Below are 22,971 nucleotides of genomic sequence, written 5' to 3' on the forward strand. Positions count from 1 at the left end.
AAACACACGGAGGGTGGAAACAGGATCCCAAATGTGGACTTATCAGTCCAAAGCACAGATTTCCACTGGTCTAACATCCATTCTTTGTGGTTCATGCCCCCCCTGATGAACCCTGACAAGGCACACCTGTGAAGTGAAAACCATTTCAGGTGACTAAATCATGAAGCTCATTGAGAGAGGGCCAAGGGTTTGCAGTGTTGTCAACAAAGCAAATGGTGGCTACTTTCAGGAATCTAAAATATAACACATGTTTACAGTTATTTTTAAGCTTTTTCTTTGCGACATGATTCCATATATTGCTTCATATATTTGATGTCTTTATTATGTATCTACAATTTAGAAAGTAGTAGAAATAACGAAGAAAACATTAAATGAGAAGGAGCTTGGAAAGAAAAGCTTCTGGACTTCTTATGTTTCTTGAAGACATTTTGCCTGTCATCTGAGAGGTTCTAAGAGCAATTAGTGGAGAGTCCCAGATCATTAAATTCTATTGAGAGTGTCCTGATAAGGTCCTGAGCCTCCTATTATTCCTCTGTCTTATCACACGAGCCAAGGTGTGAAAAGTGGTATCTACAAAGTGGTAATAGCTTTGAAATTACTATATTGTTATATTATTTTTTTCTGCCTTGTTACCCTAGTATTACCCCTTTGTTACTGAACTGTATTTTTCTACACCCCCACTTATTATCCAATTATATACATTTCAGTGTATTATGACTCAACTGTAATCAATCGTGCTACCATGATTTTACCTGGATATTAAGTGGTTATTACTTTGAAAACTGAGTGGTAATAACTTAGAAATTACCACATTATTAAGGTCTTATTTTTGCCCTGTTATCCTAATGTTTCCACTTTATTACTGAGCTGTAACAGAAAGTAAGTCATTATTTGTATTATTATTATTGTTTGTAATTTAGTTTTAGTTAACAATTGTTGCACTTGCTAGAAGCATTAACATTATTATCATTACTGTGACACTTTCTGTCATCTTGCACTACTGGTCATACTCATATTTATGTTTTATACAATTCTTCTTATCTTTTTCATTAGCTGTTTAACTTTCTGTTCTTAAATTTATTCCAGCTGTTACATTTATTACTCTCTCTGATTCTGAACACAGTGTTTCTTTTTGTGTATGTAAAAGGCACAATAATTTATCCCAGGATTAATAAAGTTCTTATCTAATCTTAATTTTATTGTACACTATGTTTGACAACACAGTATTTATAAAATACAAATATAACAACAGTGTATAATAACCAGAGAAAACAAGAAAACACGAACCACTGAAGTGAACATTATTGGAGCCAAAAGGTGAATACACTGAAAAAGAAATGGAGTGAGATTTACTAGGTAATAATTAACACATAAAAAACATAAGAAGAATTAAAAATACTTACATATATTTTTCTCGTAATTTTCATTTAGAATATGCACCACAGTCACAACTGTGACAGCAATAGTGATGTTTTTTCTATCACTGTTTAGAACCATAATTCAGTAAGTCAGTTTCAACCGTCCATTCTCTTCTATTTGCCCATATCATGGTCCAAGGGGGCAGACACATACTATAAACCCTGGGCAGGTGGTCAGTATGTCAAAGGTCAAAAAGTAGAGACAGACAGCCATTCACACCTAGTCAATTTAGAATCACCATGCAAGTCTTTTGATTCTGAGCAGAAGCTGTGTAACCCCACATAGACAAGGGAACATTAAAACTATGCACCAGCTGGATTCAAATCCAGGGCTTTCTTGCTGTGGTGTGTCAGTGCTAACCATTGCACAAGCAGGTTTCGTACTCTTTTTACAGTATGTTGGCACCACTTGTGTCATACTTGAAGATCTCCAACGTGATGATAAGTTTAACAGCATTTCTAAACCAGGGGTAAAACAAGGCATAGATCAAAGGGTTTAGACAAGAGTTAATGTAAAAGATAATGACCGCAAAAGATGCAGCTGGATTATTGATTGCATTTTCATCAACAAGAGAGTAGCAGTAGAGTGGAGAGAAGCATGCTAGAAACACAACTACAAGAATCCCCAGAGTCCTGGCTGCTTTCAGCTCAGATTTGTTTGTTTGATTCAGTGAACGCTGAAGTGTGACCAATGTAACATGAGAGCGCATGGCACGAGCTTGAGACACAGCCACCACAAATACTCTCATATACAAGGCTATGATAACAGTTACTGGAACAAAAAAGAATAAAATAAGGTCAGCAACAATAGCAATATTACTGCTAAAAAATACACACTCTCCAAAGCAAGAATTATACCTGCCTGGTTCAATCATGATATTCTTTGTATAAAGATTGCTGTAGAAAAAAGCATAAAACCAACAGAGACAAACACTGAGTTTGACTTTCGCCAAAGTAATTCTGCTGGGATAATGCAGAGGGTCACAAATAGCCACATAGCGGTCAACTGATATTAGAACAATGTTCCCTATTGAAGCACAGATAATGTTGCTGGTCAAATACCAATAAGCAGAACACATACGATCACCAAGTACCCAGCAGCTTGTGTTTCTAAAAATTTCCAAAGGCAACAACAGGAGACCCACAAAAAAGTCTGAGACGGCCAGAGAGAGGAGGAGGATATTACTGGGTGTGTGCAGCTGCCTGCAGGGAGACAGAAAAGAATATAATGCACATCGTTAATGTCAACATGTCTTCAGTGAAAATGCTGCACTACTAAGGCATGATTCAGTTCAAGCAAATAAGACATTATGACCATGGTTAAAATTCATTCTTTAATCACTAAGTCATATAATGTAAATGGAAGCTTTCACACATCTAAAACTTAAACTGTAGTTTCAGTTGAAAAGTTAATCTCTGCCTGAAGTGGGAGACTGAGATGATGACGAGAAGGTTTAGAGCAGCAGTGAGCAGAGAGATACATGAGAGCACAATGTTCAGGAGCACAGCTTTGGACCAGTGAAGTGTCGGCTTCCTGCAGGAGCTGTTGAGGAGTTGTGGGAAACAGAGCTCGACTCCTTTCGGTATCTCCATCATCAGACACCTGCAGCTCTCTAATTAGAAATTCTTCTCATACAGCTAATTTATCTCACTCCTCCCACCAATCTCTTTCAGTCTAAAACATGACCCTCCTTTTCTCTTCTTCCTTTCCTTCACAATTTCATTTTTTTAACACTGACTGTCTCATTCACGCTTGGTTAATAGATTTTCTTAGATTATGGTCAGTTTTTTGGTATTCTCTGTTTGGTTCTTAGTTTTATTTTCCATGTATTTCATGTATTTTACATTTTCAGCTTTATATATTTTCTTTCACATTTTGAACCTTAGTTATTGTCTCTGACCAGCATGGTGATGTTGTGGTTTGCACTGTTGCCTCATAGCAAAACTGTCCTGAGTATGAACCCAGCCTGGTGCTGATAATCAAATGGATTTGATTAACTGATCAGCATTAATGTGACCACATCTATAAACCCAGGAATGGCAGTTTACTGGTCAACATTCTGGTGTCTGTTAAAATATTGCCAGGCAGAAAAAACATCAGCAGTTATATTAGAGACGGAACCTTTGATGGACATCAGTCTGGGAAAGGCTGTAACAACTTTTTAAACAGTGTGACACCCATCATTTTACAAATGTTATTTACAAGTGGAAAACCTTCAAGACACCTGCCAATCCACCTAGAAGTGGACAGCTCAGCAATTTGCTCCAAGGTCAGACTATGCAACACTCAGTTAAACTGAAAAACACCAAAGACCTACATCACCAAAGACCTACTGTTTTTCTGCTTTTGTTTTCACTTTTTGTGAAAACCAGACATCTAATACCTATCCAACAGCTAAAGCTTGGCTAAAATTCAACCATGCAACAGGTTGTGCTTTAAAATATGCAATTTTCACACGCGTGAAGCAGAAATGTGGGAGGAAGTACTGCCAGACGGTATGTTTCCAAGACGGCAGGTGTCGATCTAGCGTTTGAAGAGAGAGTCTCCCTTCTCTTGGGAACGCAGGCATCTGTTTAAAGCAAATGGATTTATTTTTAACAAGTCAGGGGTGAAACTGTTCACCTCCAACTTGTTTTATTCCATACGTCATCCATCTGTGCTTGGTGCCAAGGCTGAGATAAACGAGGAGTTATCTCATAAAGAGGAACAAACAGTACTCCAAGAACAGACAAAGCCCAGCAGAAACCTTGAGGAGGAGCTCCATCTGCCCCCACCCGGGAAGAGCCTCAGAAAGGAGAGACATCTGAGGCAAGAAGAGGGGTCCCTATTTGCCTCCAACTCTCTCAACAACACCAACGACCAGGACCAGGACCAGGGACCACGATCTTCCCCGGTCCCCCAGGAACTGTACTAAACTGGTTCAAAACATACTTAGAAAACAGGAAATACTTTGTATCAATAGGTAACTTCACATCTGAGCAGACAAGTATCACATGTGGAGTTCCACAAGGTTCCATCTTGGGACCCCCTCTGTTTAACATTTACATGCTCCCACTGGCACAGATTATAAAGAACAACAAAATAAACTACCACAGCTATGCAGATGATACACAAATATATATCACAATGTCACCAGGAGACCAAGGCCCTGTACAGGCTCTTCGTAAATGCATTGAGGAAATTAATGACTGGTTGTGCCAAAATTTTCTCCAGCTAAACAAAAACAAAACTGAGGTAATAGTCTTTGGCGCCAAAGAAAAACGATTACAGGTCACCAGAGAACTTCAATCTATACACCTAAAAACCACAGACCAGGCGAAAAATTTGGGTGTAGTGATGGATGCAGACCTAAACTTAGAAAAACACATTAAGACAATAACAAAGTCAGCTTACTATCACCTCAAAAATATTTCGAGGATAAAAGATCTGATGTCTCAACAGGACCTGGAAAAACTAGTCCACGCATTCATCTTTAGTAGGCTTGATTACTGTAACAGCATCTTTACAGGTCTACCTAAAAAATCAGTCAGACAACTACAGCTCATTCAGAACTCTGCTGCTCGAGTCCTCACTAAGACCAAAAAAGTGGACCACATCAGTCCAGCTCTGAGGTCTTTACACTGGCTGCCTGTCCGTCAGAGGATAGACTTTAAAGTTCTGATGCTGGTCTATAAAGCTCTGAATGGTTTAGGACCAAAATACATCAGTGACCTCCTGACCCAGTATGAACCTTCCAGATCCCTCAGGTCATCTGGATCCAGTCTTTTATCAGTTCCCAGAGTCAGAACCAGACACGGAGAAGCTGCATTCAGCTTTTATGCTCCTTATATCTGGAACAAACTCCCAGAAAGCCTCAGATCAGCTGAAACACTCAGTTTATTTAAATCCAGGTTGAAGACTCACCTGTTCTCAGCTGCATTTGAATAAAGCACCAAATCCACACTTTTAAGCTTAAACTTCAAAAAGTTACATTTTAACTACTGATTTTATCTATTGTTCTGATTTTATCTGTTTTGATTTTTTTTTTTTACATACTGTTTTGTTTGTTTGTTTGTTTGTTATTTAGTTAGTTTGTTTGTTTGCTTGTTTTAATCAATTTTAAATCATGCTTTTTATTTGTTTTTGTTTCTAATGTCTCTGTAAAGCACTTTGAACCACCTTGTTGTTGAATTGTGCTATACAAATAAACTTGCCTTGCTTTGCCTCTATTCACTGTGGAGAGCAGAGCAGCGTCGTAAAGGACGCTGTACACATTAGTCATTACAAAAATGTATTTGACATAATATTAAAATTAGGGATGGGTATCGTTTAGGTTTTATCCGATACCGGTGCCAAATCGGTACTTTTGAAACGGTGCCGGTGCTTAAACGGTGCTCAAACCGGTGCTTAAAGAATGGAGAACACAAACTTTGTCCAAAAACCTCTCATGTTCAGCTGGTTTTTTTTGTAAAAAGATAACAATGTCAGCCTTTTCTGCAGCTATGTGGCATATATGGTATCACTCTTGGCTGGAAGCAGTGCTTAAACAATGGAAAAAACATCAACTTTGTCCAAAAACCTCTCATGTTTAACTGTTTTCCACTTTTTCTTTGGTCATTTTAGCCTTTTTGGCAGGGTGAAGGGAGTATCTGCCATCAAACAAGAAGACAGCTGCATGTAGCTATGATGATGCTTGCTAGTTCACCTTACCTGCATTAATGTAATAACGTGGTTAGCCTACTCAACGTAAATTACACACTAACAACATTAAGCTACTCACGCAGAGAAGAACGGCTGCTGCTGCATCATCATCCTCATCATTTCTGCTACACTGGCAGGGCTAGGGGCCAGGACTCTATTCTTTGGGTTTTTGGGGGATGTTGCTCCGGGTCCGATAACTGGCAATCCACCCGACGTGCACGGTGTGAGGTCTCGCAGCAAGCTATCAAATACGGCGCATTTCTCGGCTTTTAAAAAAAAACCGCTATGCGTCGCCAGCTGTTTAATCGGATTCTTGGTGTTACCTCCTTTGACAGTATCAGCTTAAAGCACTTGTTGCAGGCTGCTGAGTTTGCATATTTTGCTGTGAAGTACAGCCAGACTTTTGACCGCTTCGCCTTGGGCATTTTTAATCTGTAGCTCTGCTCTAACAGAACGTACGTACCTGGCCCCGCCTACTATCCTCGGAAACGTAAAATGATTGGCTAGAAGTGTATCACAGCTCAGGAAAAAAAAACACCGAAATAAAGCACCGAAATGTGCGCTGCTTTTCGGTCTGGTTACTACCGTTTATGTCAGAACCGGTGCCATCATGGCACCGGACACCGGTACCCATCCCTAATTAAAATGCTCAAACAGAAAAACATTAAACATAAATATATAAAATATAACTATTTACAGAGAGACAGGAATAAAAAGGACCCAGCTTAAAGTGGAAGAGCCTCAGGGAGAAGGAGGAGAAAAATAAGAACACTGTTTCTGCCCTGGAGAGCCTGCTGACTCATCACAAAAACACTGATTGCTAGAATGAATGGCTTTGGCTGGACCTGCCCGTTTGAACTAGGTCAGAGTATCACATCACAAGGCTCCTGTTTGTTTGTTGCAGCACGACTTGACGCTGGAGTTCAGATTTTTTCAACTCGAGCGGTAGACGCGATAAGCGTGAATGCACAAAATGCACCACACAAACTGCAGCACGTATTTTACTTCGCACTTCAAACGTGTCAGTCGTGCTACTTGGTTGCGCGAATCAGGCAGAAAAGCGTTTTTGCGACGCAAATCTGCTTCTTACGGAGCCCCGCAGGGGACATGGGAGAAAAAAAAATTAAGACAGACTTTTGCAAGGTCTCGCAAAACTAACTCGGGATCTCGCAAAAGTTTTGCAAGATCTTGCAAAACAAACTCGGGATCTCGCAAAAGTTTTAGCCGCATTCTTCGGCCTTCGACCTCCCGTTAGCTCGAAGCTAACGGGAGGTCGAGACCTACTACAGCCGGGAGGAACACCGTTTTCCCGGCACATCGTGCCTCGACCTCCTGGTCGGCTTCGAGCCGGCGTCCGAAGAATGCAGCTAAAACTTTTGCGAGATCTCGCAAAAGTTTTGCGAGATCCCGAGTTTGTTTTGCGAGATCCCGAGTTAGTTTTGCGAGATCCTCCCATGTCCCCTGCGGGGCTCCGTAGCTTCTGAAATCATCCCCCACTCGCGCTTCATCGCGCTGCTCCATTGACTTTACATGTAAACCTGAAGCTCTGGTCGCGTCTATCGCGTTCGGTGTGAACGCACTGTAAGGACACACCCAGAAACATTGTTTTCTCCATCAAATGGCAATTTTATAAAAGAAGTTTTACTCATGGCAAGGTTTGATCCCATGATGCAAGAGCACATTAACCGTGTCCAGCAGCCACACCAGCTATCTTGGTCACCATGTACAAAACTCGTGAATTTGTTTAGTAGTTTTAGTTAGTAGTTTAGTATTAGCCACACTGGCCAGCTGTCAGTTGTGATTCGGATTGTGTCATTACAAGAGAAGCCCCATGTTGAGGAGTATTTTATGTTTTTGATGAAAGCTGACTGTAATGTTATGTGCACATTGAGAATTTTAGCATCTCCTAGTGGTTAGCTTGGAGACTGCGGTCAAGTGAATTTTTATGTGGTTTGGCTTGTATTCCTATTGGATGTTTAGAGTCACATGAGTGGGGTGATACAGGAAGAGTTTCCTATTGGATGTTTAGAGTCACATGAGTGGGGTAATGCAGGAAGCCATTTTAGTATTGGGATTTGCACAATGAGGCGTACCAGAAGTCTCCCTGTTTAATCCTTAAGCATCCACCTGTGTTATGCCATGGAGAAGCTTTGTTTGTAAGTTTGAATTGTGTTTCATCTTTATAAGTAGTGAGTGTTGTATATTTTATTGATTTTATGCATATTTGGAGAGATGTATATATAAATGCCTAGATCTGTTCACCATGTGAAGCAAATGCATAATTCTTTATTGAGCATATTTCTTTTTGTATTTTTTGTAGTTTCACAAGTTCTGGGAAATCACTGTAAGTTGTACGTTGATGAAGACAAACAAGTAAACAGCCCTCAACTTTACTTTCACGCCTGACTCATCATTCAACGCTTTCAGTGCTTACGGCATATGTTTAGCTATCTGTCACTTCGTGTACCAGAACCACGCACGCAGGGGACAGAATAGTGAAAAAACAGCATCACACCTTGGATAATACAGTAAGTCTGGATAGCAGAGACCGCTAACGCTCATTAGTCTTCCTGCCTCGTTTAGTTTTACCTTGCATGCCGAATAGTCATCATGGACAATAAGCCAGATACAGAAGATCAACAGAAGACTAGATCTCCAGGAACATCTGTGAAATCATATGTGACCAGATCTGTTGCTAGTTCTTCTAACAGCTCCTGCAAGTCTTCAGCAAGCCTAGCAGCTGCTAAAGCACGCGCAAGAGCTGAAGCAGTGCGTGCTCGCTCCACCTTTGTCAAAAAAGAAACTGAACTCATGGTGGAAAAAGCCCAGTTGAGAGTAGAAGAGGCACGCATGGAGGCTGCTCTGGCCACACTGAAGCAAGAGAAAGAAGTTGCAGCGGCTTTAGCTGAGGCGGAGGTTTTGGAATCAGCCGTAGCAGAACTCGGCTCTAAACAAGATCTCAGGGCAGCGGACATCATAGGAATTCCCCCTGACTCCACAGAAAAAAGAACAAATGATTATGTTGAGTGTCACTCAAGAATGCACTCTAGTCAGCTGTCGTTGCCCGGCCTTGAGTCCCATATCACCTCCAGTCGGCCACGCGATTTCTCTCATGCTCCACCACTCCAGGACAACGAACTGAATCCCATTCGTACAGCCATTGATGGACTGAGCTCCACTCCAGCTCGTGTCAAGAGCCATACTACCTTTGAAGAAAATGGTATGAAGCATCCATCTGCTCAGAATTACCCTGGGATTTATCCATGTAGTGTCACCCCCCTGCAGGAACCTCAACCACACACACATCCTCTTAGAATGCAAGCAGCGCAGCCCTCTGCTCTGAACCATACCGGCATTAATGACTTTGCTGTATACATGGCTCGCCGGGAACTTGTGACATCCGGGATGACAAAGTTTGATGATCGTCCAGAGAATTATTGGGGCTGGAAGTCTACCTTCATGAACATCATTGAAGGGCTAAAACTCACCTGCAATGAAGAGCTCGACCTTCTCACTAGATGGTTAGGTCCTCAATCATCTGAGCAAGTCAGGAGAATCAGAGCTGTTCATGTCAATGACCCCGCTGCAGGGCTCAGGATGGCGTGGATGCGACTTGAAGAGAACTACGGGTCTCCTGAAATAATTGAGAAAGCTCTGCTGGACAAACTGGAGAGATTTCCTAAGATCAGCAACAGGGACCCTCTCAACCTGAGAGAGCTTGGTGACTTGTTAAGGGAGTTGGGGTCAGCAAAGTTAGAAGGTTGTTTGCCTGGGCTCGCCTATCTGGATACCTCTCGCGGCATTAACCCAATAGTGGAGAAACTGCCGTATGGCCTTCAAGAAAAATGGATGACACAAGGCAGTGCGTACAAGCTGCAAAACCAAGGCCAGTTTCCACCATTCTCATTCTTCACTGACTTTGTCTGCAAAGAAGCCCGCACTCGTAATGATCCAAGTTTTGCATTTAGCTCATTTGGGATGACGACAGTGAAACCAGAAAACTCACCTAGAAGGTACACGCATTCCAGGAACCACGTCTCATCCAGCAAAACAGAGATTACATCAACATCTGCCATCAAGCCCACAGAGTCAGCTAGCAGTAAGTTGGATGTGGACAGTGTCTGATTCACAAAAAACCCCACCCTCTCAAGCGGTGTAGGGGCTTCCGAGCTAAGACACTGGATGAACGCAAAACGTTCCTGCGAGATAGTGGAGTTTGTTTCAGATGCTGCTCCTCAACTGAACACGTTGCTAAAGACTGCAAAACAATTATTCACTGTAAAGAGTGTAACAGTGACAAGCACGTCACAGCACTTCATCCAGGACCAGCTCCATGGGCTGTCAAAGACCCTGAGGATGAGCATGGCGGGGAGGAAGATGAAGCGGCTTCTCCTGACATAATCTCCAAATGCACAGAAGTGTGTGGAATTGCCAATAACTCCCGCTCTTGCTCTAAAATCTGTCTCATAAAAGTGCATCGTAGAGGACAACCAGAAAGATCTATAAAAGTCTATGCCGTACTTGATGACCAGAGCAATAGGTCTCTTGCTCGGTCCAAATTCTTCGACCTGTTTGGCCTCAAGGGTAGCGATTCTCCCTACACGCTGCGCACATGTGCGGGAGTCACTGAGTTATCTGGCCGAAGAGGAGTTGGATTTGTTGCTCAGCCATTGGATGGACGTCTCAGCATTCCTCTTCCCACACTTATTGAGTGTAGCCATATCCCAGATGATAGATCGGAGATACCTACTCCTGATGTAGTCAAACACCACCCACACCTAAAGTCTATCACTCATCTCATCCCTGAACTTGATCCAAATGCGCAAATTCTCCTTCTGCTGGGTCGGGATGTGTTACAAGTCCATAAAGTGAGAGACCAACGCAACGGGCCCAATAATGCACCCTATGCCCAAAGACTGGACCTTGGCTGGGTCGTAGTTGGAGACGTCTGTTTGGGTGCAGCTCACAAGCCGAAAGCAGTTAATGTCTACCGCACTAACGTTCTGGAGAATGGGCGTCACTCTCATTTCAGTCCATGTCCCAACCACCTAGTTGTGAAAGAGAAGCTTACAACAAGGACAGGCATAAGACCTCTCAACTCTCAAACCCTGTCACACTTTCATCCTCTGGACAGCCTGTTTCAGAACTCTGATGATCATTTACTTGGCAACAAAATCTTCGAAAGAACAGAGAATGACAATGAAGTTGCCCCATCTATTGAGGACAAACGGTTCATTCAGTTGATGAATAATGAGATGTTCATAGATGATGCTAACAGTTGGGTAGCTCCCCTTCCCTTTCGCATGCCAAGACCACGGCTGCCTAACAACAGAGGACAAGCTCTGACTCGTTTCACCAGTCTCTGCAAAACTCTAGAAAGGAAACCTGAGATGAGGAGACATTTTCTGGCTTTCATGCAGAATATCTTTGATCGAGATCATGCTGAACCAGCTCCAGCACTCAACGATGGAGATGAATGCTGGTACCTTCCCAGTTTTGGCGTCTATCATCCACGCAAGCCTGGCCAGATCCGAGTTGTGTTTGATTCAAGCGCTCCTTATCTTGGCATCTCCTTGAACGATGTGCTGTTGACAGGGCCAGACTTAAATAACACTCTGCTGGGAGTCCTAATGCGGTTTAGGCATGAACAGGTAGCCATCACAGCAGCTATTGAGCAGATGTTTCACAGCTTTGTTGTCAGGGAAGACCACAGGAACTTCCTCAGATTTCTGTGGTTTAAAGACAATGACATCACGAAGGAAGTTGTGGAATATCGTATGAGAGTCCATGTGTTTGGCAACCGCCCCTCTCCAGCTGTGGCTACTTATGGGCTTCGGAGAGCAGCTTTACATGGAGAGGGCGAGTTTGGGGAGGGGGCAAAGGAGTTCATACACAGGAACTTCTACGTTGATGATGCACTCAAGTCACTGCCATCTGCAACAGCAGCTATCAGTCTTCTCAAGGCAGCCCAAGGCATGCTTGCCATCTCCAACTTGAGACTTCATAAAATAGCATCCAATTGCCTAACTGTCATGCAGGCTTTCCCATCAACAGATCATGCAAAAGACTTGAAAAATCTCGACCTGGACAAAGATTCACCTCCTTTGCAGCGAAGTCTTGGATTAAGCTGGGACCTTGTGAATGACACTTTTACATTCCGTGTTGCCAGGAGCGAGAAGCCATTCACCCGAAGAGGAGTTCTTGCAACTATCAATAGTTTGTTTGATCCACTTGGTCTCGTAGCTCCCGTTACTATTCAAGGAAAGCTCTTGTTGCAGCAGCTCACTCGTGACAGCAGTGACTGGGATGCTCCCCTCCCGTCTGAAAAGGCAACAGAGTGGATTACCTGGAGGGATTCACTGCAGGATTTGGAACAGTTTGCAATCTCCCGAGCCTACATTGCTACGTCCCTGTCCACTGCACAACGTACAGAGATCCATATCTTCTCGGATGCTTCCACCAAGGCCATTGCGGCTGTGGCATATCTCAAAGTGGAAGATGTGGAAGGTAAATGTCATGTAGGTTTCATAATGGGGAAAGCCAAGTTAGCCCCCGTGCCATTCCACACTATTCCCAGGTTGGAATTAGGTGCTGCTGTTCTGGCAGTGGAAATTGCTGAGCTGCTTGTGAAAGAGCTGGACATTAGTCTTGATAGTCTGAAGTTCTATACTGACAGCAAGGTGGTGCTGGGGTATATTTACAATGAAAGCAGGAGATTTTATGTGTATGTCAGCAACAGAGTGGAACGGATAAGGAAGTTCTCATGCCCTGAACAGTGGCAATATGTCCACACTGATGAAAACCCTGCAGATGTTGCCACCAGGTCAGTGCATCCAGCTCGTCTCTTAAGCACCAACTGGCTTACAGGTCCACGTTTTCTGAGACGTTCTGGGGACATAGACTCAGGTAAAGAAACATCCTATGACCTCATTGATCCAGACTCTGATACAGAGGTCAGAAGCCACATTACTACTGTTGCAAACCCCCATAGGAGTATGGGGTCGCATCGATTTGAAAGATTCTCCATGTGGCAACCCCTTGTCAGAGCTGTGGCCTCCCTAATCCACATCGTCCAATCCTTCAGGTCTGAGAAGGATAGCAATGGGCAAGACTGCAAAGGTTGGCATCACTGTTTGAAGCCACACAAAATGGATACACTGTCGCAAGCAAGGCATACCATTATTGGATGTGTACAAAAGGAGACATACCAAGTGGAAGTGTCTTGTTTGGAGAAAGGCGAAGTAATTCCCAAAAGCAGTCCTCTGAGGAAGCTCAGCCCAATTCTTGATGATAGCAAACTTTTAAGAGTTGGTGGGCGGCTCCAGCATGCTTCAATCGAGACACATGAAAAGCATCCTCTCATCATTCCTGGCCGCAGCCACATAGCTACTCTACTTGTAAACTACTACCATGAGCGGGTTCACCATCAAGGCAGAGTTTTTACTGAGGGAGCTATCCGCACGGCTGGCATCTGGATTGTAGGGGCAAAGAAATGTATCTCCAGAAACCTGCACAAGTGTGTTACATGCAACAGACTTCGTGGTAGACCCGCAGAGCAAAAGATGGCAAATCTTCCACCTGATCGTCTTAGCACTGAACCTCCATTTACAAATGTGGGCCTGGATGTATTCGGCCCCTGGAATGTCTCCACCCGTCGCACCCGAGGTGGTGCCGCAAACTCTAAAAGGTGGGCAGTACTCTTCACGTGTTTAAGTGTTCGTGCTGTACATATCGAGCTCATAGAGTCAATGGACACATCGAGCTTCATTAATGCTCTACGGCGGTTCTTTGCTATGCGTGGTCCTGTGAAGATGATCCGCTCTGACTGTGGCACAAACTTTAAGGGGGCTTGCAGAGAACTTCAAATTCTCCTACGGGATGAAACCGATATCTCAAGGTACCTCAGTGAGGAAGGATGCACATGGCTGTTCAACCCACCTCATTCTTCCCATATGGGAGGAGTATGGGAAAGAATGATTGGGGTTTCGAGACGGATTCTTGACTCTATGCTTTCTCAGATCAGTCCCTCGCATCTCACTCATGAAGTGCTTTCGACCCTTATGGCTGAAGTAGGAGCGATAATAAATGCAAGGCCTCTTGCTCCCATCTCAAGTGATCCAGATTCACCGTTTCTTCTGACTCCAGCAATGATCTTGACACAGAAGGTCTGCACCCCTCTTGCTCCTCCAGGATCATTTGAAGCTACAGATATGTATCGTCAGCAGTGGAAACGTGTTCAGCACTTGGCGAATACATTTTGGGAGAGATGGAGGCGAGAATATCTCTCTACTCTTCAAAATCGAAGCAAGTGGCAAAATAGTCAGCCCAATGTCAAGGAAGGGGACTTGGTGTTGCTCAAAGACCCTCAGGTAAAAAGAAATCAGTGGCCAATGGCTCTTGTCACCAAGGCTTACCCAGACAGCGATGGAAAGGTCAGGAAACTCGAACTGAGGGTCACGAAAGGAGGTACCATTAAGACCTTCTTTAGACCAGTAACCGAAGTAGTGGTACTTTTGTCTATCTGATTATCTACCATGGACAGTCAATGTGTTATTTTCTTTAGCTGATTGAACTGCTAAGAAATTGATAGTGGTATTGTGTTCAATACCAGGCGGGGAGTGTAATGTTATGTGCACATTGAGAATTTTAGCATCTCCTAGTGGTTAGCTTGGAGACTGCGGTCAAGTGAATTTTTATGTGGTTTGGCTTGTATTCCTATTGGATGTTTAGAGTCACATGAGTGGGGTGATACAGGAAGAGTTTCCTATTGGATGTTTAGAGTCACATGAGTGGGGTAATGCAGGAAGCCATTTTAGTATTGGGATTTGCACAATGAGGCGTACCAGAAGTCTCCCTGTTTAATCCTTAAGCATCCACCTGTGTTATGCCATGGAGAAGCTTTGTTTGTAAGTTTGAATTGTGTTTCATCTTTATAAGTAGTGAGTGTTGTATATTTTATTGATTTTATGCATATTTGGAGAGATGTATATATAAATGCCTAGATCTGTTCGCCATGTGAAGCAAATGCATAATTCTTTATTGAGCATATTTCTTTTTGTATTTTTTGTAGTTTCACAAGTTCTGGGAAATCACTGTAAGTTGTACGTTGATGAAGACAAACAAGTAAACAGCCCTCAACTTTACTTTCACGCCTGACTCATCATTCAACGCTTTCAGTGCTTACGGCATATGTTTAGCTATCTGTCACTTCGTGTACCAGAACCACGCACGCAGGGGACAGAATACTGACGAATCCACAGGGAAGCATCTCACATCCATGATTTTAAACAGTCTGGAAGAGCTGAAAATTCCCTTTCAGGACTGAAGAGGTCATTCATATGACAATGGGGCTAACATGAGAGGAAAAAAACAAGGGCATTCAAGCCAGGCTGCTGGAACTGAATCCTAGAGCTCTTTTGTTCCCTGTGGAGCTCATACACTGAATTTGGTTGCGGCTGATGCTTCAAAGGGATCTATTGATGCCACAAGTTAATTTGGGATTTTTCAAAAACTTTACAATTTATTTTAAGACTCCACTCAGAGATGGGCCATCCTGAAAAACATGCTAACATTAGACTAAAGATGTTGTCTGAAACAAGGTGGGAAAGTAAGATCAACAGTGTTGAGCCCCTGAGGTACCAAGCATCTGCAGTGAGAGAGGCTTTAATGGAGGTGAGAGACCACACCAAACCCTCAGTTATAAATATTGAGGCCCAGTCTTTGTCTGAGGAGGTGGGATCATACAGATTCAGCATTTGTTCAGTGGTGTGGTATGACATCCACCATGTGAGCAAGCTCATGCAGTCTCCCAACATACATGTGCATGTAGCAGTCAATCTCCTCAAAAAGACAGAAAGAGGTCTCCGCAATTACAGAGCAACAGGCTAATCAGCTGCACAAATGTCAGCCAATGATATGTGTCAGGACATGAACATAGAGGCTGTTCTGCAACAGAAAAGACTGAGATCTACAAAGCAGCACTTCTCTTACGAGTCATTTGGTGAGCCATTGAGTGATGCCCCAAAGAGCTGGAGGTGACCTTTTTTTAATGTTGTTGTTGATGCTGCAGTATCTTCCATCCAAGAGAGATTCACCACTATGGAAAACATGGGAGAGAAATTTGGAGTACAGACACATTTTTCCAGAAGAGGGAGTGTTTGCACAGGGCACCAAACAGACTAGGACCGCCCCTGCATCTTTTAAGTACATTTATAACTCTGTGTTATTGTAACTACGTTAAAACTAATCCAGTCCTTTTGGGCCACTTAAAATATGTTTGCAGAATGATTATTATATTTGTTGCAATTTCTACTGTCCTCTTGGACAGATTACTCTTTAAAAGTAATTTTAATGTCAAATGAATAAATGAGAAATAAACATCACTGCCAAAAACTGATTGCAGTTTCTACCTTGTTACAGGAATGTTGTTTGTGGCACAAGATGACTCGATGTCACCCGAGAGGGATACATTTGACATATGTTTCACATATTATAGACCAAAAAGTTGTCTATAGCAGTTTTTGACAAATACCGGAAATTAGTTTATGGAAGACATGACTTTTTGACACAACACTGGCTAACTGACAACACAGTTATAAGCTAATATTACGGTTGAGTATTATTGCACCTAACCTTAGGCTCCAGTATAATAAAATTCTCACTTCTCCTCTGATAATGTGATGTGATGTCCAAGATGGCGCCGAGTATGGCAGCCTCGTCGCGAGCTCCCCCAAGCAACAGCTTTTTTCTGTGTTTAATTTTACTTTTCCTTCATTTTTTCGCGAGTAGCACATGTCTCCTTGTGTACGACCGACAAACCTTACTGGACATAAAAGACGGTCTTTCTTATAACTTTCCGGAATTCAAGTTTTGCAACACGGACGCTCCGTTTGCAGACCCCCCATTCATCTCACCTGAGACGCCTTTGTTCTCTGGCCCTGGAGGCCGCAAACGCCGACGCAGAGGGAGAAGATCTGGCGTTCTGGTTCGACTGAGACGGCGCACTAACAGACCACCGTTACCCAGTTTATTACTGGCTAATGTGCAGTCTCTGGAGAACAAGCTGTGCGAGCTTCGGGCACGGATCTCATTCCAGCGAGAGATGCTGCGTGATCTGCCTCACAGAAACCTGGCTATCGGACAAGGTACCGGACTCCGCAATACAACTACCGGGGTTCTCCGTGCATCGCGCGGACAGGTCACAGGATCTTACTGGGAAAAGCAGAGGCGGTGGTGTGTGTTTCATGATCAACAACAGCTGGTGTGATTATGCGAACGTGCACCCGGTCAAATCCTTCTGCTCACCGGACCTGGAGTACCTGATGATTAAGTGCCGGCCATTCTGGCTACCGAGGGAATTTACAGCAGTGATTATTACGGCTGTTTACATTCCCCCACAAGCCGACACTGACCGAGCACTCAGGGAACTGTACAGCGCGATCAGCAGCGAGGAAACCGCACACCCAGAGGCAGCGTTTATCATGACCGGGGACTTTAATAAGGGAAACCTGAAGAAAGTCTCACCCAAACTCCACCAACGCATCCATTTTAACACTCGTGGAGACCGGCTACTCGACCACTGCTACACCTCTTTCCGGGATGCGTACAAAGCCCTCCCCCGCGCCCCATTCGGCCAATCAGATCACCGCTCCATCCTGCTCCTGCCCGCCTACACGCAGAAGCTGAAACAGGAAGCTCCAACCCGGAGGGCGGTGCACTGTTGGACGGACCAATCGGAGTCTGCGCTGCGGGACTGTTTTGATCACGCGGACTGGGAAATGTTTCACGTGGCTGCTAGGGACATTGATGAGTACACAGACTCAGTCTGCGGATTTATCAGGAAATGCGTGGAAGATGTCGTCCCATCCAGAACAGTTAAATCCTTCCCAAATCAAAAACCCTGGATTAACGGAGATGTTCACGCGGCACGGAGCACCGCCTTTGCCTCCGCGAACACATCGGACTACAAACACGCACATTACCAACTCCGGAAGACGATCAAAGCAGCCAAACGTGAGTACAGGGACAGGGTGGAGCAACAGTTTGACAACCCTCGGAGTATGTGGCAGGAACTAAACACGATCACAGACTTTAGAGGGAAAACCAGCACACCGCAGACCACGGCCTCTCTGTGTGAGGATCTAAACGTATTCTACGCTAGATTCGACACAGCGAACACCATGAGACCGGACAGTGTGCGCACCGCGGATGACGTCAGTGCGCACACTGTGTCTGAGGAGGATGTGCGGAAGTGCTTCAGGAAGGTGAACGCACGCAAAGCTACTGGTCCGGACGGGATTCCCGGCCGCGTCCTCAAGTCATGCGCGGCTCAGCTGGCTGGAGTGTTCACACACATCTTCAACCTTTCCCTCTCTCTGTATGTAGTCCCAGCCTGCTTCAAAATGGCCACCATCGTCCCTGTACCCAAATCCTCCACCATCTCCTCATTGAACGACTGGCGACCTGTAGCCCTGACCCCCATCGTAAGCAAATGCTTCGAGAAGCTGGTCAGGGACTTCATCTGCTCTGCACTACCCGACTCACTGGACCCTCTACAGTTCGCATACCGCCACAACAGGTCCACTGATGATGCCATAGCCCTGACACTACACACTGCCCTGTCACACCTGGAGAAGAGAGACACGTATGTGAGAATGCTGTTTGTAGATTACAGCTCAGCATTCAATACCATCGTTCCCTCGAAGCTGGACAGGAAACTGCAGGATCTAGGACTGAGCAGCTCCCTCTGCAGCTGGATCCTTAGCTTCCTGTCTGACTGACAAGTGGTCAGACTGGGCAGCATCACCTCATCCCCCATCACACTGAACACTGGTGCTCCACAGGGGTGTGTACTGAGCCCTCTCCTGTACTCACTCTACACCTACGACTGCACAGCCACTAACAACTCCAACATCATTGTGAAGTTTGCGGACGACACTACAGTGGTGGGTCTTATCACCAATGGTGATGAGACGGCTTACAGGGAGGAGGTCAGCGCCCTGACCCACTGGTGTCAAGACAACCATCTCACACTCAACGTCGCAAAGACAAAGGTGTTGATAGTGGACTTCCGGAGGTGCAGAGAAGTACACACCCCCATCACCATCAACGGCGCTGCTGTGGAGAGAGTGAGCAGCTTCCGGTTCCTTGGTGTACATCTGGCTGAGGATCTTACGTGGTCAGTACACACAAACAAAACAGTGAAGAAGGCGCAGCAGCGCCTCTTCTTTCTCAGGAGACTGAAAAGATTCGGCATGAGCCCCCGCATCCTCAGGACCTTCTATCACTGTGCCATTGAGAGCATCCTCACTGGATGCATCACCACCTGGTATGGCAACAGCACCGCCTACAACTGCAAAGCTCTCCAGCGAGTAGTGCGGTGCTCTGAACGGATAATTGGAGGTGAGCTTCCCTCCCTCCAAGACATCTACAGGAAGCGGTGCCTGAGGAAAGCGGGGAGGATCATCAAGGACTCCAGTCACCCCAGCCATAAACTGTTCAGACTACTTCCATCAGGAAGGAGGTTCTGCAGCATCCGGTCCCGTACCAGCAGACTGAGAGACAGCTTCTTCCATCAGGCCATCAGACTGCTGAACACGTCATAGACACCTCAGCTTCACTACTGGAACTTTAACATTATGCACTCCATACTGTACAGTAATGCCACTGTTTTGCACATGTCTCAACTCTGTATATTTTTATATATTTTATTTATTGTTTACTCTATTTAATTTGTAAAATATGTGTACACACACACACACACACACGTAGAAAAATATTTAGTATACACATCCAGAAATGCATATACTATTATATATTGTACATATATTTATTAGTTTCAGATGTAGCCATTCTTGTATTTTGCTTGTTTACATTATTGTATTTTGCACAACTCTGTTGCTTGTGAAGCTCGCACACAAGAATTTCACTCACATGTGCTGTACCAATGTGATGTGACAATAAAAGTGATTTAATTTGATTTGATTTGATAAACAATATGATTATGTAACCAATATGTCAGCTAACCAAAGAATAACTGAAACAATATCTGTAACAACAGAGGACAATTTATTCAGGGTGTGACAGCACTTTACCACCTGTGTCCAATATCTCATACAAATTTCTGGACCGGAGCACATACGTCCTTTAAGAACTCTTGGACTTCATCACAGCCTCTCTCACATCCGCATTACATGTGTAGTTTAAAGGAAACCTGTTACATCCTGTGAGGCTGTGGAAGTGTGTGGGCATGGTGTTGTCCTCTCCCTCTCCCCCCCCCCCCCCCTTCTTTCTTGCCCCTCCCCGTGTTTCTCTCTGCTGCTCATCTGCCCTCGTTTATCACCAATTACCCTCCAGAGGTGATATAAGCTGGAGGAGAGCAGTGTGGGTGTGTGAGAGGCTTAAACACAAGTGAGTCTCAATTTGATATTAAGTGAACATATTGAGTCTTGGTCCATGGGTTGTAAAACCGCAACATCCTCCATCCGTAGTAAGAGAATGAGTCTGTGGCAATAACCAAAATGTCTCCATATAACCTTTGTGAATAAGAAAATAGTTGGCCAACAAACAAAAAAACCATTGTATAGAGCTAAATATGAAGCATGTCTGTGAGTCGTCTTGATGCATCCTCAATCGTCCAGGTAAGTAAATCTCCAAAAGTTGATTCTGTTCATCTGTACGTAGTGTTTTCAGTGGGAGAAACGTTTCATCACTCATCCAAGTGACTTCTTCAGTCTCAGCTGACTGCAGGTTTCCCCAATCTTATCAACAGTACATTTGCATAATGACTGAAACAAGCCCACTGAAGGAACAATGGGCTGTGAGGTCAGTTCCTTCATCATAATTATGTAAATTCTCATGACCATTGATCAACAACCACTGATCAAAGACCACTGATCAAAGACCACTGATCAATTCCCAACAGAATTAGTTTTCCCTACGTCAGGAGCACGCACTGGGCTGCCCAAATCACGGACAAACAGTATCCCACATTCTTGATTTTTAGTTCACAAACACTTCTTACTTCTTGACTAACTTCTCCTGACACTTTGGAGATGTTGGTTCTTTATACAGTAAAGTCACAGTGGGATACTAACAATATCAGGCTGATCCTGTCACGATTTGTTCCCTCTGTCCAAATCACAGCAACAGTATCCCACAGTTGTTTGTTTTTGAACCCATTTTGCACAGAGAGGCATTTTTTGAAAAATGTATTGATAGCAATGTTGAATATTATTACACAGAAAAAAAGCAACTACACCTAAAATAATTACACCATGACGCCTCTGCCTTTCTAAATGGAGGGACAGTAACTGCATGTGTATATGTGAGCGTGTAAAACCTGCAGATAGTAAGATTAACAGTAACAGTATTGTGTCTGTATCCGCCATTGTAGAAATTCTTCTCATGTAAACAGCGTGATGTAAAAAAAAGGCACACACCTTTGACGTTGCGTGACGAACACCCAATTCCTTCTCCACACGTAAACGCAAAAACTGAGTTTTAAAAAATCTCAGTTTTTGGTGATTTGAAACGCCGTTTAGGTGTGAATGAAAGGTCCAAACGCATAGAAAAAGCTGCATTTTCAAAAATACCTGTGTAGGTGGGGACGTTATCTAAAAGAGTTATTAGTTTATTTTATTGCTCCCTGTAATTTATAGCAGTTTACTTTTATTTGTTTAATTGTTTGTTTTACTACCACTGCACTATCAAAAGATGATGATTCCTTTTTGCTGTCTTCCTGCAATGCACTGTTGGGAACAGCAAGCGATGCAGCTGATGAAGGGAAAGGAAGCAAAAGCGGGGATAAACGACAATGGGTCTTTTATTAATCAGCTTAAATTTTCTCAGAACTTCAAACCTTCTTTATATTTTATCTGAACTGAACGTATGTTACTCTCAGTTATTTTTAAACACATTTCTGCAGAACATACCAGAGGCAGCTTGAGCATATAACCCTCCTTGAAGCCTGGACCTCAACTAAAGATGATCCCCCTGTATCAATGAAACCACGGCCCTTTCAGATGCCACTGCCTGCTGATTCAATAGTTTTGCCAGGAGAGCATAGGGCAGAGCCCACGTCCTTGCTGCAGAGTCTGGTGTAGGGCTAGAATATCATCTGTGTTAACTTGATGTCACCTAATGGCCATTGGTTGTCTTTTGTCACAAGCACCTTGTGCTTTCGAGCGCTGTGCTTAGAAAAGGCTGTTTTTATTGTTTCGTGTGTATTTTCTATCAAAACTCTAGTTTTATGTGCCCTGTCAACACAATTAAACTGGCATATAGTTTGCAGTCTACACTTTTAACACAAGTTGAAATGGAGACCACAACCGGGGCTGTTGTGGACTGGCGCTTATCCTCCTCCGGGGAAACAAATCAGGCAATCTCTGGGTTTAGCCAATGTAGCAGAATGAATATTATATTTCAATACTGGCTTGTTGATCCTGCTACTAGCCAATCACATTAGATGGTGCTCCTATAAATAGTAGCTGCCATCTGAGCATCCCTGACTCGCTCACCTGCTACTGTACGCATCCAGGCCACTTGACTTCTCTAGCTGTTACAGAGATCACCTGTGGATGATTTTCAGCCTCCCATCGAATGCTGGTTGTGGCTGCAGAAGCCTCCAATGGGTCACTTTGTTTACAAATTGGGCAATGCTGTGTAATCGAAAGAGTGGGCCTCAGTGGGCGGCTGATAGCTACATTTACAGAACCGTACATGCAATACATAGGAACCTGTTAATGTGCATGCTAATGTTTTTAATTATTTAATTAGAGCAGTCATATGTATGAAAACTTAGATACAATAATGAGAAAAATACATAAACCACAGCACCACAGGGAACTGTGCTGTCCCCTCTTCTCTTCACCC

At 43.8% G+C, this 22,971-nt stretch overlaps 2 protein-coding genes and 1 pseudogene across 3 annotated transcripts in view; 1 reads left to right on the forward strand and 2 right to left on the reverse strand.

The window, feature by feature from the left end:
• The window catches only part of LOC309691025 (trace amine-associated receptor 13c-like), a 38,621-nt pseudogene that overhangs the window by 11,815 nt on the left and 3,835 nt on the right, over window positions 1-22,971 (reverse strand). The gene's annotated exons all lie outside the window — the stretch shown is intronic.
• LOC309691030 (trace amine-associated receptor 13c-like) lies at window positions 1,201-3,351 on the reverse strand. The gene is made up of 2 exons (XM_082508558.1): window positions 2,839-3,351; window positions 1,201-2,621 (listed from the first exon to the last, which is right to left on the reverse strand). The coding sequence occupies exons 1-2, from the start codon at window positions 3,012-3,014 to the stop codon at window positions 1,808-1,810; spliced, it is 990 nt and encodes a 329-aa protein (XP_082364684.1). The 5' UTR covers window positions 3,015-3,351; the 3' UTR covers window positions 1,201-1,807.
• On the forward strand, window positions 7,970-10,232 carry LOC309691006 (uncharacterized protein). Its single transcript, XM_082508532.1, has 2 exons — window positions 7,970-8,255; window positions 8,420-10,232. The coding sequence occupies exon 2, from the start codon at window positions 8,710-8,712 to the stop codon at window positions 10,222-10,224; it is 1,515 nt and encodes a 504-aa protein (XP_082364658.1). The 5' UTR covers window positions 7,970-8,255; window positions 8,420-8,709; the 3' UTR covers window positions 10,225-10,232.

The sequence above is a fragment of the Aulonocara stuartgranti genome, assembly GCF_965226115.1.
Source record: "Aulonocara stuartgranti genome assembly, chromosome: 16".
Taxonomy (NCBI): Eukaryota; Metazoa; Chordata; class Actinopteri; order Cichliformes; family Cichlidae; genus Aulonocara; species Aulonocara stuartgranti.

Coding starts and splice junctions, on each gene's coding strand:
- LOC309691030 (XM_082508558.1), bottom strand. CDS start 3,014: ATGATGGAGATACCGAAAGGAGTCGAGCTCTGTTTCCCACAACTCCTC. Junction 2,622..2,838: donor ATCTCAGTCTCCCACTTCAG/GCAGAGATTAAC, acceptor GTCTCCCTGCAG/GCAGCTGCACACACCCAGTA.
- LOC309691006 (XM_082508532.1), top strand. CDS start 8,710: ATGGACAATAAGCCAGATACAGAAGATCAACAGAAGACTAGATCTCCA.